This window comes from Trachypithecus francoisi, unplaced genomic scaffold (genome assembly GCF_009764315.1).
Source record: "Trachypithecus francoisi isolate TF-2019V2 unplaced genomic scaffold, Tfra_2.0 Lachesis_group13, whole genome shotgun sequence".
Classification (NCBI taxonomy): Eukaryota; Metazoa; Chordata; class Mammalia; order Primates; family Cercopithecidae; genus Trachypithecus; species Trachypithecus francoisi.
Genome location: NW_022681458.1, coordinates 127690873 through 127707449, shown reverse-complemented (window position 1 = coordinate 127707449; position 16577 = coordinate 127690873). Strand labels below are relative to the sequence as shown.

The window sequence follows — 16577 nt, the reverse complement described above, 5'->3', positions numbered from 1 at the left end:
GGGGACTATCTTAGAGTTAGTCTACCACACCATTTCACATTAACAACTATAAAATTGAACAAAATATTTGAAGCAACTACTTTTGGACACAGAACAGAGGACAGCATTGGACTGTACACCCTGAGAAGAGCACAGGAGGTGAGCTCCACACTGACCCTGATTTTCCGCATGGGGGCAATTTCAAGCCATAGCTTAGGAAAATAGAGCTTAAATGGAAGGTGGTCTTGCTGAGCAGAGGAAAAAGAGATAGAAATGTGGGGCTGCTAGGTGGCTGGAATTTTAGGGGTAGGGCACCAGAGAGGAGGGAACCTTGGAAAAGAAGCCCTAGAAATCCATAGGAGCTTGGCCAAATCCCAATTTGCTCATATTTAGCAAAAGACTGAGAAGCCAATAACAGCTGCTGGGGGACTGTGGCAGATTGGATTTTGTAAAGATGGTCAAACAATATCTGTCATCCCACATGCTCTTTAAAAATATGACTTTGGCATGCTCCCATCAAGAAGTGGAGTCTGTTTCTCTCCTTTTGAGTCTTGATAGACAGTGACTGCTTTGTAGAGCAAAGAGAAGTCAGTTTTGCCCTGCACAAATTCCTGATCCACAGAAGCTGAGAGCATAATAAAATGGTTTTTGAAGTTGCTAAGTTTTGGGAGTAATTTGTTACACAACAACAGTAACCAGAACATAGAATTAGAGCTGAGAGGAGTTTTCCAAAGTTGCAAAGTGCTGGGGAGATATTGGAGTTCTGACCCCAGCTTAGCTGCCTTGTTGAACACACTTGACATTTAGTATGAACTCCAGAAAGACAATATCTACGGTATAAAGATAACATCCCCTTTGGAAAACACTGTAATATCAAGAATAAACCTGAGATAGACCTTCCCTGCCAGTAACCTGACTACCTAGCAGAACAAAACTCAGCATTATTTGGAAGTAGATAACCCAGAACTTCTACAGATATCATTGATAATGTCCAGCATACAATAAAAAATAGCCAAACATACAAAAAAACAGGAAAATGTGACCCATAATAAAGAGAATGAAGTTATAGAAGTAGACTTACAGATGACTCAAATGTTGGAATTAGAAATAAGAATCACTGTAATGAGTAATTTAAAAAATTATAGAAAAGTGGACAAAATGGTGAACAGATAGAAAATTTTATCAAAAAAATGGAAACAGAAATTCTAGAACTGAAAATTGTCCTCCTTGAAATTAAGAATTCATTGAGGTGACTTAATATTAGACTGGATAATTGAAGAAAGGATCAGTGAATTAAAAGACTGGTCAGTAGAAATTACACAAACTGAAGAATAAAGAGAAAAGAGGAAGTAAAAACCAAACATAACAACAATCACATCCAGAGTGCCTAAGATTGATCATTGTCAAGCAGTCTAACATATGAACAACTGGAGCCTTCGAAATAGAAAAAAGAGAAAAAATATTTGAAAATATAATAATTGAAGATTTCCAATATTGATGGAGAAAATCAACTACAGATCTCAGAAACTCAGCAAATATCAAGCAGGAAAAATATTTAAGCACAACATAGTCAAAATGCTGAAAACCAAAGATAAAGACAAAATCTTAAAAGCAACTGGGCTATGTGTGTGTAATAATACATCCAGGGCAATAAGGAGAATGGGGGTTGACATCCCATTAGGAAAAATGGAATAAGAACACAATGAAATGACCATTTAAAAAACGTTAAAATAAAACAGAAAGCCAAGAATACTATATCCAGTGAATATATCCTCCAAAAATTAAGAAGGAAAAGAAAGACATTTTAAAGAAAAAGAGCGATTTGTGGCCCTCAGAATTATGCTACAAAAACACAAAAGAAAGTTCCTTGGGCTAAATGTGAAGTATTACAGTTTAACAAGAAGAAAAAAAAAAAAGAAGAAGAAGAAAAAGCACTGGAAATTGTAATATGTGGGTAAATTTAAAAAATTACATTTTTTTCTTAAAGGACTATTCATTATTTAAAACAACAATACAAATATGCAATGAAATTAATAATATATGTAGAAGTAAATATATGGCAACCAAAGCACAAAGGGAATAATGGGGGATAACTGAAATTATGCTGTTATAAAGTTTTTATATTTGATAAGCATTCTGTAATAGTAATCCAAGTCAGGCTGTGATACATTGAGGAGGCCTACTGTAATCCCGGGAGAAGCAATTTAAATTTCAATGAGTTACAATTAAAAAAGCAACTAGAGTCCAGGCACAGTGGCTCACACCTGTAATTCCAGCACTTTGGGAGGCCAAGGTGTATGGATCACTTGAGGTCAGGAGTTTGAAAACAGTCTGGCCAATATGGTGAAACCCTGTCTCTACTAAACATACAAAAATCAGCCAGGCATGGTGGTGCATGCTTATAATCCCAGCTACTGGAGAGGTTGAAGCAGGAGAATCACTTGAACCTGAAAGGTGGAGGTTGCAGTGAGCCGAGATTGCACAACTGCAGTACATCCTGGGCAACAGAGTGAGACTGCGTACTAAAAACAAAACAACAGCAGCAAAACAAAAACAAACACAAAAAAACCCAAAACAAAACAACACAACAACAACAACAAAAAGCAAGTAGAGTAGATAAAATGAAAGATGTAAAATTATTTGGTTAATCCAAAAGAAAATAGGAAAAATGGGACATAGAAACAGAGTACCAAAGAACAGATGGAACAAATAGAAAACAAAAGCAAGATGACAGATTGAAACATAACCATAATAGTAATTACATTAAGTAAAAATGAACTCTACACTTGCATGGATTATCTATTGCTGAAAAACAAATTACTCCAAAACATAGGAGCTTAAAATAACAAACATTTCTGTTTCACAGTTTCAGTCGCTTAGGAATTTGGGAGAGACCTAGCTAGGTTGTTTTGGTTCAGGATTTATTATAAAATGCCAATCAGATGTCAGCGGAAGCTGTAGATAACTGGGGCTTGATGGGACCTGGAGGATCTGTCCCTAGATGGCTCACTCACATGGCCAGTGACAGGAGACCTCTGCCTCTCAAGAGCCTTTCCAGTGACTGCTTCAATGTTTTCATGACGTGGCATCTAACTGCCCAGAGGGAGCAGTCCAGTGGACAGAGAAGAGAAGTCCAATGCCTTTTAGGACTTAGTCTCTTAAATCATAGACCATCACTTAAGCTTTATTCTGTATCTTGAAATGGAGTCACTAAGTCTAGCCTGCACTTAAGGGAGGAAAACTGGGCTCCACCTTTTGAAGGGAGTAACGTATAAAAAAAGTGGGTGTGCAGGGCCAAGATGGCCAACTAGAAGCAGCAGGGATTGGAGGCTCCCATCAAAAAGAACCATAATTTGTATGTGATTCCTGCGCCAGCAACCAAGGTATCAAGATTGTCTCATCAGAACTGACTAGGTGTCTGGCACGATCCGTGGAGTGGAAGGAAGAGCAGTGTGGTGAGTGGCCCATGTGAGAGCCAAACGGGGCAGGTGAGCACTGACCTCCCAGCCAAGGGAGGCGGTGAGTGAGGGCGCTACCCAGCTGGGGAAACTGTGCAACCCATGGATTGAAAGATCCTGCTGGTGAATTCATGCTACCTGGGCCTAGGGTCCCTACCCCAGAGCCAGGCAGATTCTCAACAGTCTCTCAGCTAGAATCTGTTTAAGCCTGCCAAGCTCTTCAGGGGAGGGGCAACAAAAACCACAGCTGCGGCTGCCTGCTGTCTGAGCCATTCGAGCTCTTTGGGGGGAGGGCAGCAGCCAGCAAGGGATCTCATAATTGCCTAACACACTGAGCTCCCTGGGCAGGGGAAGGTGGCATCCATCTCTACAGTGTCAGGCCGTGCTTTTCCCCTGCTGGAGCAAGTGGGGGTGGTTGGCTTGGTCGCAAGATGTGTCCCCACAGCCCAAGACACTGGCTGTGGCAGACTGTGGTCAGAGTGCATCTTCAGGCCTGTCCCTGACCCATCCTTCCTCAATGGGTGGGGCCTCCCTGCAGGAACTCCCACAACTCCAGCCAGAGGCTCAGGCACAGAGAACCCTGACCTCCCTGGGGCTGAGCCCCTGGTGGGCTCAACATCCCTTCATGTTAAAAACTCTCAATAAACTAAATGTTGATGGGACATATCTCAAAATATTAAGAGCTATTTATGACAAACCCACAGCCAATATCATATTGAATGGGCAAAGGCTGGAAGCATTCCCTTTGAAAACTGGCACAAGACAACAATGCTCTCTCTCACCACTCCTATTCAACATAGTATTGGAAGTTCTGGCCAGGGCATTCAGGCAAGAGAAAGAAATAAAAGGTATTCATATTGGAAGAGAGGAAGTCAGATGGTCTCTGTTTACAGATGACATGGCTGTATATTTATACAACCCCATCATCTCAGCCCAAAATCTCCTTAAGCTGGTAAGCAACTTCAGCAAAGTTTCAGGATACAGAATCAATGTGCAAAAATCACAAGCATTCCTATACACCAAAAATAGCAAGCAGAGAGCCAAATCATAAATAAACTCCCATTCACAATTGCTACAAAGAGAATAAAATACCTAGAAGTACAGCTAACAATATACGTGAAGGATCTCTTCAAGGAGAACTACAAACCACTGCTCAAGAAAACAAGAGAGGACACAAACAATGGAAAAACATTCCATTCTCATGGATAGGAAGAATCAATACCATGAAAATGGCCATACTGCTCAAAGTAATTTATGCATTCAATGCTATTCCCATCAAACTACTATTGACATTCTTTGCAGCATTAGAAAAACACTTTAAATTTCATACAGAATCAAAGAAGACCTCTGATAGCCCAGACAATCCTAAGCAAAAAGAACAAAGCTGGAGGCATCATGCTACCTGACTTCAAAGTATACTACAAGGCTACAGTAAACAAAACAGTATGGTACTGGTACCAAAACAGACATATAGAACAATGGAACAGAAGAGACCTCAGAAATAACACCATACATTTACAACCATCTGATCTTCAACAAACCTGACAAAAACAAACAATGGGGAAAGGATCTCCTATTCAATAAATGGTGCTGGGAAAGGTACATTATTTTCTGCTAGCCGTATGCAGAAAACTGAAACTGGACCCCTTCCTTACATGTTATACAAAAATTAACTCAAGATGGATTAAAGACTTAAATGTAAAACTGCAAACCATAAAAACCCTAGAAGAAAACGTGGGCAATACCATTCAGGACACAGGCATGGGCAAAGACTTTATGACAACATCACCAAAAGCAATTGCAACAAAAGCCAAAATTGACAAATGGGATCTAATTAAACAAAAGAGCTTCTGCACAGCAAAAGAAACTATCATCAGAGTGAAAAGGCAACCTACAGAATGGGAGAAAATTTTTGCAATCTACCCATCTGACAAAGGTCTAATATCCAGAATTTACAAGGAATTTAAGCAAATTTACAAGAAAAAACAAACAATCCCATTAAAAAGTAAGAAAAGGATATGAACAGACATTTCTAAAAAGAGGACATTTATGTGGCCAACAAATGTTGAAAAAATACTCAACATCACTAATCATTAGAGAAATGCAAATCAAATCCACAATGAGATACTGTTTCACACCAATCAGAATGGCAATTATTAAAGTCAGCTGGTGAGGCTGTGGAGAAACCAAAACGCGTTTACACCGTTGGTGGGAATGTAAGTTAGTTCAACCCTGTAGAAGACAGTATGGTGATTCCTTAAGAATCTAGAATCAGGAATAGCATTTGACCCAGCAACCCCATTACTGGGTATATACCCAAAGGCATAGAAATCATTCTACTATAAAGACACATGCACAAGTACGTTTATTGCAACACAATTTACAATAGCAAAGAGTTGGAACCAACCGAAATGCCATCAATGATAGACTGGATAAAGAAAATGTGGTAAATATACACCATGGAATATTATGCAGCCATAAAAAGGAATGAGATCATGTCCTTTGCAGGGACATGGATGAAGCTGGAAGCCATCATCCTCAGCAAACTAGCACAGAAACAGAAAACCAAACATCACATGTTCTCACTCATAAGTGGGAACTGAGCAATGAGAACACATGGGCACAGGGAGGGGAATAACACACAGCAGGGCCTGTTGGGCGTGGGAGGCAAGGGGAAGGAACTTAGAGGACGGTCAATAGGTGCAGCAAACCACCAAGGCACACATATACCTATGTAACAAACCTGAACGTTCTGCACATGTATCCCAGAACTTAAAGTGTAAAAAAAAAAAAAAAAAATGCTAAAAGAAGTGAAGATTTTTTGGTGATTTTTAAATTGTGGTAAAATATACATAAGACTTACCATTTTAACACTTTTAAATGTACAATTCAGTGGCATTAGTACCTTCGCGATGTGTAGCCATCACTACTATCCATTTCCAGAACTTTTTCGTCATCCCAAACAGAAGCTCTGTACCCATTGAACAGTAACTCTCCATTCTCCTCTCCACCAATTCTCTACTTTCTGTCTCTATGAATTTGCCTGTTCTAGGTGCATCATACACCATTTGTCATTTTGCATCTGGCAAACACTTAATATTTTCAAGGCTTAGCCATGTTATAGAATATATTAGATTGCACTTTTTAAGGCTGAAAAACATTCTATTATATGTATATATCACATTTTTATTCATTGATTCATCAGTGGACAGACACTTGGTTCTTTCTACTTTGTAGCTATTGTGACTAATGCTGCTATGAACATTAATATACAAGTACCTGTACACTTCCCCAAGGTGCTCTGTCCCAGGGAGATGGGAGTTTTATCTCTAAGCCCCTGACTGGGGCTACTGCCTTTCTTTCCGAGATGCCCCGAGAGGAGGAATCTAGAGAGGCAGTCTAGTTACAGAGGCTTTGCAGTGCTGTGGTGGGCTCCGCCCAGTTTGAACTTCCTGGGGGCTGGTATACACTGTGAGGGGAACACCACCCACTCAAGCCTCAGTAATGGTGGATGCCCCGTCCCCCACCAACCTCTAGCATCCCGGGTGGACTTCAGACTGCTGTGCTGGCAGCAAGAATTTCAAGCCAGTGGATCTTAGCTTGCTGGGCTCTGTGGGGATGGGATCCACTGAGCTAGACCACTTGGTTCCTTGGCTTCAGCCCCATTTTCAGGGGAGTGAGTGTTCTGTCTCGCTGGCATTCCGGGCACCACTGGAGTATGAAACAAACAAACAAACAAACAAACAAAAACTGCAGCTAGCTCAGTGTCTGCCCAAACAGCTGCCCAGTTTTGTGCTTGAAACCCAGGGCCCTGGTGATGTGGGCACCCAGTGGAATCTCCTGGTCTGTGGTTTATGAAGACTGTGGGAAAAGTGTAGTATCTGGGCTGGAGTGCACCGTTCCTCATGGCACTGTCCCTCACACTTCCCTTGGCTAGGGGAGGGAGTTCTCCAACCCCTTGAGCTTCCCAGGTGAGTTGAAGCCCCACCCTGCTTCAGCTTGCCATCCGTGTGCTGCACCCACTGTCTAACCAGTCCCAATGAGATGAGCTGGGTATCTCCGTTGGAAATGCAGAAATCACCAGCCTTCTGCATTGATCTCACTGGGAGTTGCAGACCACTGCTGTTTCTATTTGGCCATCTTGCCTGCCACTCCCCTTTTTATGACTTTTATGTCTTTATTTATACTCTCATTTGTTCATATATTCTTCTCCTGATTCCCTTTAGTTCTTTGTGGTTTTGTTTGTCTCTTTGAGCATACATAATATAGTTGTGTTAAAGTCTTTGTGTACTAATTCTGATGTCTGGGCTTCTTTACGAATGGTTTCTGTTATTTGTTTTGTTTCTTTGAATAAGCCATATTTTCTTGTTTTTCTTTCTTCTATGCATTGTGACTTTTTATTAAATATTGGGTATTTGACTGTTATAATGTGGTAAGTCTGAAAAACAGTTTTTCTTCTTTTCACAACATTTGCTCTTTTTTCTTCTAATTGTCAAAGGCTGTAGTAGTTTCTTTTGAGAATTTTTCAAACTATTTTTGCAAAGCCCTGGTCACGTGTGATCACTCTTTTATGTTCGCTTGGTTCAGCTAATGTTTTTCAGAGAGTTTCTTGAATGTGTGGAGCTAAAGCAAGCAAACAATAGCCCTCCCCACAATAGAAGCCCCAAAGAGTGAAAAATCTCCTCTTCTAGTCTTTACAGATGGGCTTTGTGCTAGATTGCTCCTTTGCTACTTAGATAGGCTTGCTTTGAGTCTAGGAGTCAGCCTGAGGTGAAAACTTAATGTTATCTCAGATCTTTTCTGAGCATGCATCTTGTTGGGCCATGTATAGACTACTAAATTCTTCCACATATGTGGCTGCTTTGTATGTCCTAATTTCCCAAAGAGTCTCACCCCAGCTTCTCCTCTGGGCCTTAGATGGTCTGTTGTATGTCTCCACTTGTAATCTCTTGCCCAAAACATCTGTTGACTTGTAGTTCCCCTGTAGCTTTACAAACTGCTAGGGGAAAAGTGCCCACTGCTCTTTCTGCCTGCATTCTCAGTTATGCCATACAGAGATGAGTACCCTACATCAGTCCTCTAGGTATTCCTTAGCCAGGTTATAACACATGTACATAGTAATTTGCAAATAGGGGGTCTGCTCTATTCCTTCTGGTTTGAGGGAAAGAAATGGAGACTGGGATCCTGACCCTCAAGACCAAGGCTGCTGCCACACTGGAAGAGGATGGGGAAAGGATGAGTAAAACCCACCACAAAACTTTTCTACCATTTTTCAGATGGCTTTTTTTGATTAGATGTTTTCTTAGGAGCTGTAACCTTTGATTATTCTCCAGAGCTCAAGCAAAGTTGGCTTACACTTTGTGTGTGTTTCTGTGGAGGAATGAGAGCTTGGAGTCTCCTAGTCAGTCATTTTTGCTGTGCCTGTGGACATATTTTAAAACCACCGAAGTACTATGATGAAAGACAGACTGCTGAAATAGGAATAAACTGCATACTATTTTTTAGACACACTTTAAATATAATAGAACTACTGCTAAAAGTTAAAGGATGGAAAATACACACCACATAAACAGTAAGCACAAGAAAGCTGGTGTGGTTGTATTAATCTCAAAGTAGATTAATAATAATAAATATTACCAAAGATAAGGAGGGGTATCTTAAATGATAAAAGGGCTGGTTATTCAAGATGACAAATAATCCAAAAGATTTGAACACAATATTATATCTTCAAAGTACACACAAAACAAGCTGGGCCCCATGGTGCATGCCTGTAGTCCCAGTGACTTAGGAGGCTGAGATGGGAGGATTCCTTGAGTCCAGGAGTTTGAGGCCAGCCTGGGAAACAAGACACCCTCTGTATTCGTCCGTTTGCATGCTGCTGATAAAGACATACCCGAGACTGGGCAATTTACAAAAGAAAGAGGTTTAATTGGACTTACAGTTCCACTTAGCTGGGAAAGCCTCAGAATCATGGCAGAAGGCAAGGAGGAGCAAGTCCCATCTTACGTGGATGGCAGCAGGCAAAGAGAGAATGAGGAAGATGCAAAAGCAGACCCCACCGATGAGGAGCAAGTCCCATCTTACGTGGATGGCAGCAGGCAAAGAGAGAATGAGGAAGATGCAAAAGCAGACCCCACCGATGAGGAGCAAGTCCCATCTTACGTGGATGGCAGCAGGCAAAGAGAGAATGAGAAGATGCAAAAGCAGACCCCACCGATGAGGAGCAAGTCCCATCTTACGTGGATGGCAGCAGGCAAAGAGAGAATGAGGAAGATGCAAAAGCAGACCCCACCGATGAGGAGCAAGTCCCATCTTACGTGGATGGCAGCAGGCAAGAGAGAATGAGGAAGATGCAAAAGCAGACCCCACCGATGAGGAGCAAGTCCCATCTTACGTGGATGGCAGCAGGCAAAGAGAGAATGAGGAAGATGCAAAAGCAGACCCCACTGATGAGGAGCAAGTCCCATCTTACGTGGATGGCAGCAGGCAAAGAGAGAATGAGGAAGATGCAAAAGCAGACCCCACTGATGAAAGCATCAGATCTCATGAGACTTATTCACTACCATGAGAACAGTATGGGGAAGTTTCCCCCATGATTTAGTTATCTTCCACCAGGTCCCTTCCACAACATGTGGGAATTATGGGAGTACGATTCAAGATGAGATTTGGGTGGGGACACAGAGCCAAACTATATCAACATCTATTAAAAAAGTACACAAAAAACGAAAATTGCCAGAAGTACAGGAAGAAAGAGGCAAATCCACAATCGTAATGGAAGTCACACACATCCTTCTCCCGTAATTGATAAAAAATACAGAAAAAAAAAGCAGTAGGGATATATAAGATCTGAATGACCTGATTAATAAATTTAACCTAATGAGCATATACAGAACATTTCATCCAACAGCTGCATAATAAATGTCAACAACAGTAAAGGTTTTAGATCTTGCCCTACTTGCATGCTAATTAGTTAGCCTCCTAGTTTCATGATTGCTGGAGAAGGCCTGAGATTCCCCGCGTCACAGACAAAAAAACTTATAATTCACAGCACAGCAAGTATACTGAGCTTCATGTTTGCCTCGGTTCCTTTTATTTCCTCACCAACTCTCTTTGGGGTGATGTAGTATGGCCCAGGTGGATGCTATACAAGCAGTGAGTTTGCATCACGGCTGAGGAACCTTGAGATTAGGAAACCTCAGGCTCTTATCATGGGATGAAAGCAAATCTACTCAACTTTTGCCCCAGAGGGAGTCATTATCTTTATTACAGTGTCCAGCAAATTAACCTGCCCTCTGTTCCAAATGAATACATTATCTCCATCTTCAAAGGCTGTTTGCTATGTAAATATCTTTGAAAAAATAAAAAAGGCCATTAGTGTCTCTGCTTATAAGACATACAGAAACATGAGAACCCATAGAAACTTGTCTCTATAAATAAGCATTCTGTGTAAGTGCACATGGAATACTTACCAGGATGGACTATAGCCTGGGGCATATTAAAAACAGTAACATTTCAATGACATCTAAAGGATTGAAATGATACAGGGTACATTCTCTGACCATATTAAACCCCCTCCTTCCCCCCCAAAAATAGAAACCGAGAAAATTATAAAATATTTGGAAATTAAGCAACATACTTCTAAATAACCTATGGATCTAGGAAGAAATCGCAAGGGAGTTAGACAATATTGTGAAACAAGCAAAAATGTACACACAAAGTATGAACATTTGTGGGATGTAAAGGGGTGTATTTATTGCACTAAGTGAATATATTAAATTGGAAAGTGGTTTTAAACTAAACGATCTAAGTTTTTATCTCAGTAAGTCATAAAACAGAAGAAACAATGAAACAGAGAGAAGGTAGAAGAAAATAATTAAGAGCAGAAATCAACGGAAAACAAATCAACAACAGATAAAATTAACAGAGCCAAAGTTGTTTCTTTGAATAGATTAGTAAAATTGATGAATTCTGTCAAATAAAAAAAAAAACTCCAAATTTAGATAAGAAGAGACTTCAACTGAAAGATTATTGCAAGAGGGGGAAGAGACTATTGCATTAAGGAGAATGCTCTCACCGTGAGACCTGTAAGAGTCCCAAAGGTTAAGCAGAAAAGGATTTTTCTTTTATAAGGAGGAGTAAACAAACCTGGAAGGAACCCAGAGTGTGAGAATTGGAAGAATAGGATTACAGGTTGGAGGGAAGATGATCAGACAATAGGTTAGAGGATGTTTTATCCTGAGGTCAGCCTACTCTTGAGAAAGGCCATTAAGCAAGGGCTGTATGTTATATGTTGGCTCATAGTGGAGGTGAGTGAGAATTCTGGGACCTGGGAGAAAGACAGAATCTTAACTAAGGTTAGGTTAACAAGCATTTTCTTCTGACTGAACAGTGGGGACCAAATAGTTTAATAATTTATGAGGCAAAGAGTGGGAATTTGGAGTGCCTGTGTTTGACCTCATCATAGATGAACAAGGTGGCATCTGTGAGTCATATGGGGGAAATTATATAGGGAGGGGTGTTTCTTTGCAGTAAGTCTTTTTCTGGAATACCAAAAAGTAAGAGGATTTCTTAATGATTGCTATTTTCCAGAACCCAGGGCTCTGGTAAGATGCAACATTGTCAATTTCTAGGACTACTGACAAAAAAAAAAAAAAAAAAAAAAAAAAATACAGATCCTACAGTCTTTCAGGGATATTAACGTATTAACTATTATTACAAACAACTTTATGCTAATAATTTGACAGTTTAAAGAAAATGGGGCCGGGCGCGGTGGCTCAAGCCTGTAATCCCAGCACTTTGGGAGGCCGAGGCGGGTGGATCATGAGGTGAGGAGATCCAGACCATTCTGGCTAACACAGTGAAACCCCGTCTCTACTAAAAATACAAAAACAAAATTAGCCGGGCATTGTGATGAGCGCCTGTGGTCCCAGCTACTCGGGAGGCTGAGAGAGGAGAATGGCGTGAACCCGGGAGGCGGAGCTTGCAGTGAGCGGAGATCCGGCCACTGCACTCCAGCCCGGGCGACACAGCAAGACTCCGTCTCAAGAAAAAAAAAAAAAAAAAAAGGAAAACGGACAGATTTCTTGAAAAATACAATTTCCTAAACCAATACAAGAAATGGAAAATCTGAATAGTGCTAAATAATCTTAAAAAAATCAAAGCCACATGAAAAACTGTTCTGAGTTTTGAAACTCTAGGTCCACATGGTTTTATTGATGAATTCTCCCTGACATTGTAGAAAGAAAAAAATTGCCAATTGTTCACAATTTTTTTCCCTCAGAGAACAGATGCGAGGAAATATTTCCCAGTTTCTTTTATAAGAGCCACATAAGCCTAATATCAAAGTCTAGCAAGGATATTGCAATAAATAAATAAAGGAATAAATAAATAAATAATGAATAAAAATGCAAAAATTCTAACAAAATGCTATCAAGCCTAATCAACCGATATTTAAAAGGGACACTACCTCAAGACCAGCTGCATTTTATTTCAAAAAAGTAAGTTTGGTTTAACATTTTGAAATCAACTGGTTTCACTGCACTAGCAAGACAGAAAATCAAACATAATTTTCTTTAAAAATTTAGAAAAATGTAATGAAAGTCAACACCTATTTATGATAAATCTTCTCAGTTGACGATGATTAGAAAGAAACTTTCATAAATTAATAAAAGGTATGACATATCTACAGCTAACATAATCCTTAATCATAAAACGTTAAATTTTTTTCCCCTTAGGTTAGAAGAAATGCAAGGCCAGGTCTTTATTCAATATTATACTGGAGGTCCTAGACAGTATAATAAGGTAAGAAAAAATAAAATGCATACAGCTAGAAAGGGAAAAGATAAAACTGCTTTTTTAAAATAGATGACATGACAGAAACAAGTTGTATTTCTATACAGAAGCAACAAGCAATTGGAAAATAAAATGAAAAAACACCGTTGATGATAGTGTTAAAAATACTAGACACCTACAAAAAATTTGGTAAGAGATATGCAAGATCTCTTTAATGAAAATTATAAGCTATTACTGAAGCTTGACCTAGAGAGTTATAATATGTTTAATCATAAGACTCAATACTATTAAGATGGTAATTGTTTGCACATAGATCTCTATGTTAAATGCAGTATCAATAAAAATCCTAGCAGACTTGTACACATTGAAATTGACAAGTGAATTCTAGAATAGCCAAGACAACTTTGAAGAAGAATTAAGTTGGAGTACTGAAAAATCTGATTTTTAGACATACTATGAAGCTTCAGAAATTAGGCAGTGTGGTCCTAAGATCAATGAAACAGGATAGTGTCAAGAAATAGACCCACACGGCCGGGCGCGGTGGCTCAAGCCTGTAATCCCAGCACTTTGGGAGGCCGAGACGGGCGGATCACGAGGTCAGGAGATCGAGACCATCCTGGCTAACACGGTGAAACCCCGTCTCTACTAAAAAATACAAAAAACTAGCCGGGCGAGGTGGCGGCGCCTGTAGTCCCAGCTACTCGGGAGGCTGAGGCAGGAGAATGGTGTAAATCCGGGAGGCGGAGCTTGCAGTGAGCTGAGATCCGGCCACTGCACTCCAGCCCCGGCGACAGAGCGAGACTCCGTCTCAAAAAAAAAAAAAAAAAAAAAAAAAAATAGACCCACACATATACAGTAAACTGATTTTCAACAAAGTCACCAAAGCAAGAAAATACTTTTTGTTTAAATTTATTTTTAATATTTGTTAATTGGTAGAGACAGGGTCTTGCTCTGTCTTCCAGGCTGAAGTACAGTTGCATCATCATAGCTCATTGCAGCCTCAAACTCTTAGGCTCAAGTGATCTTTCGCCACTGCCTTCCAAAGTGCTGGGATTGTAGGTGTGAGCCACTTGTCTAGCCAAGATTTTTTTTTTTTTTTTTTTTTTTAATTGCACATCACTCCTTTATTATACTGATCTGGAAAAAGGATTTAGTACAGTTATGCTCAGGTGAACACTGGACCCATGTGGCAGAGCCAAGCAACTAGAACATGATTCGGAAATCAGTGAAAGACACTTGGACAGGACCAAGGGGCGTTTCACTGCCATGAAACAAGGCAGGAAGGGATTCTAACACACACAACAGGAAGCACTCCTGCCCCTCAGAGGTCAAGGAACTGATCCCATACTGGTATGAGGAATGGCTTATTTTCTGATGACCACATGTGGGACTATTTCAACCGCCACAAGAAACCCCAGAAGGGTTACTGTTTTGTATTATTTATATATACTATACTTTTTTAATAAAAGTAAATGTAACACATAACTAAATTCAGGATTGATCCCAAACTTCTAGAGCCAGGTCCTCTAGGGTCAGGGAGGAAACAGCCGTCACATCACCATGCAGGTTACATTCATCCTCCACTGGAATGACTAGAGCTCCCAGGCAGTGGCCTGACTGCAGAAGAGCAGAGGACTGGCTCCTGGGGACAACAGGCTCTGTTGCTTCTCCTCATTGGTCATGGCTTAGCATGGTTCCTCCCCACAAGTCCTTAGTAAACAAAGAACTTGCAAAAACCCAAGTTACTACCTTTAAACTCTGTTGTATAAGGGGAGCTTTTCCACAGCTTGGACTGAGAACCTATGCTCTAGAAGTGCTATTCTGACTAGATTGTACGAAGGGAGTGGGTGCAGAAGACAAAATGGCTACAATGAAAATGGGAGCCACCAGTCCCCATCTGCAGCTACAACTCAAGATGTCTACAGATGTGGTCAGTGTGACATGTGCAGGTGGGAGGGGCAGAGGGACAAGACGGGCAGGGAGGGTGCTCCTGGGGACAGTATCCTCCCGGCTGGCCTTCACTTCTTGGCCTTGCCCTGGGCGGCCACAGCTTCCATGGCTTTGTGCACCGTCTCTTCATCCCCCAGGAACTGCATGGGCTTGACAGGCTTCAAGTTCTTGTCCAATTCATAGACAATGGGAATACCAGTCGGCAGGTTCAGCTCCATGATAGCCTCTTCAGAGAGGCCCTCCAGATGCTTGACAATGCCCAGGAGGCTGTTGCCATGGGCTGCAATCAGTACACGTTTCCCCTCCTTGATCTGGGGAACTATTTCTTCATTCCAGAAGGGCAGAGCTCTGGCAATAGTGTCCTTCAGACTCTCACAGGAGGGTAGCTGATCTTCTGTGAGGTCTGCACACCTGCGATCCTTACTGATGTTGCTGTAGAAAGGGTGGTCGGGCTCCATCGGAGGTGGTGGGACATCATAGGGGCGCCTCCAGATCTTCACCTGGGCCTCACCATGCTTTGCAGCAGTTTCTGCTTTATTGAGACCGGTTAGACCCCCATAGTGCCGCTCATTGAGGCGCCAAGTCCTCACCACTGGCAGCCACATCTGATCAATGGCATCTAGCACTGTCCAGAGGGTCCGGATCACTCGCTTCTGTACTGAGGTGAAGCAGATGTCAAACTCATAGCCAGCATCTCGCAGCACCTGCCCGCCGCGCTTCACCTCCTCCTGGCCCGCTGGGCTCAGGTCGGCGTCGTACCAGCCGCTGAAGCGGTTCTCCAGGTTCCATGCGCTCTCGCCGTGCCGGATCAGCACCAGTTTGTAGGCGGCCATGGCGGCGGGCTGAGGATGCGGCACCGACTCAAGATTTGTTTTCAATAAACAGTGATGGAACAACTGGAGAAAACAAAATGAGCCTTAACCCCTTCCTCAAACTATGCACAAAAATTAATTGAAAATGAATGGAAACCTAAATGTGACAGGTAAAGTGTCTAGAACAAAAGACAGAAAATATATTCATGAACTCATGGAAATCAAATAGTTGTTAAACAGAACACAAGGGCATTAGTCAGAAAAGATAAATTGGTAAATTGAATTTGGTAAAAGGAATTCAGGACCAAAATATGACACTTTGGCATGTGAGCAAAGTACAGAAGCGGGAAAGTCACCCTTTGACCTTCCTCATCCTTTTCCCCTGAAGCAGGTCATAGAACCTCATGTGAAATGTGCCCTTCCTATATCTGGAGGAAAGGAGCATCCTTATCACAGGGAAGAATGTGAACAAGCAGGTCTTCTACATTCCGCTAGTTTATTACCATTAGACTGTACCCCCTCCATCCAATCTTACTTCTTCATCCTATTCACATCTTTATCTAATCTAGCATAAAAAATCCACAAG

The 16577-nt window shown here is 41.2% G+C and overlaps 1 protein-coding gene across 1 annotated transcript; it reads right to left on the bottom strand.

Annotated features, from left to right (window-relative positions):
* Positions 1-14329: 14329 nt before the first annotated feature.
* LOC117095152 (phosphoglycerate mutase 1-like) lies at positions 14330-16036 on the bottom strand. Its single transcript, XM_033231828.1, has one exon. The coding sequence runs from the start codon at positions 16010-16012 to the stop codon at positions 15248-15250; it is 765 nt and encodes a 254-aa protein (XP_033087719.1). The 5' UTR covers positions 16013-16036; the 3' UTR covers positions 14330-15247.
* Positions 16037-16577: the final 541 nt, after the last annotated feature.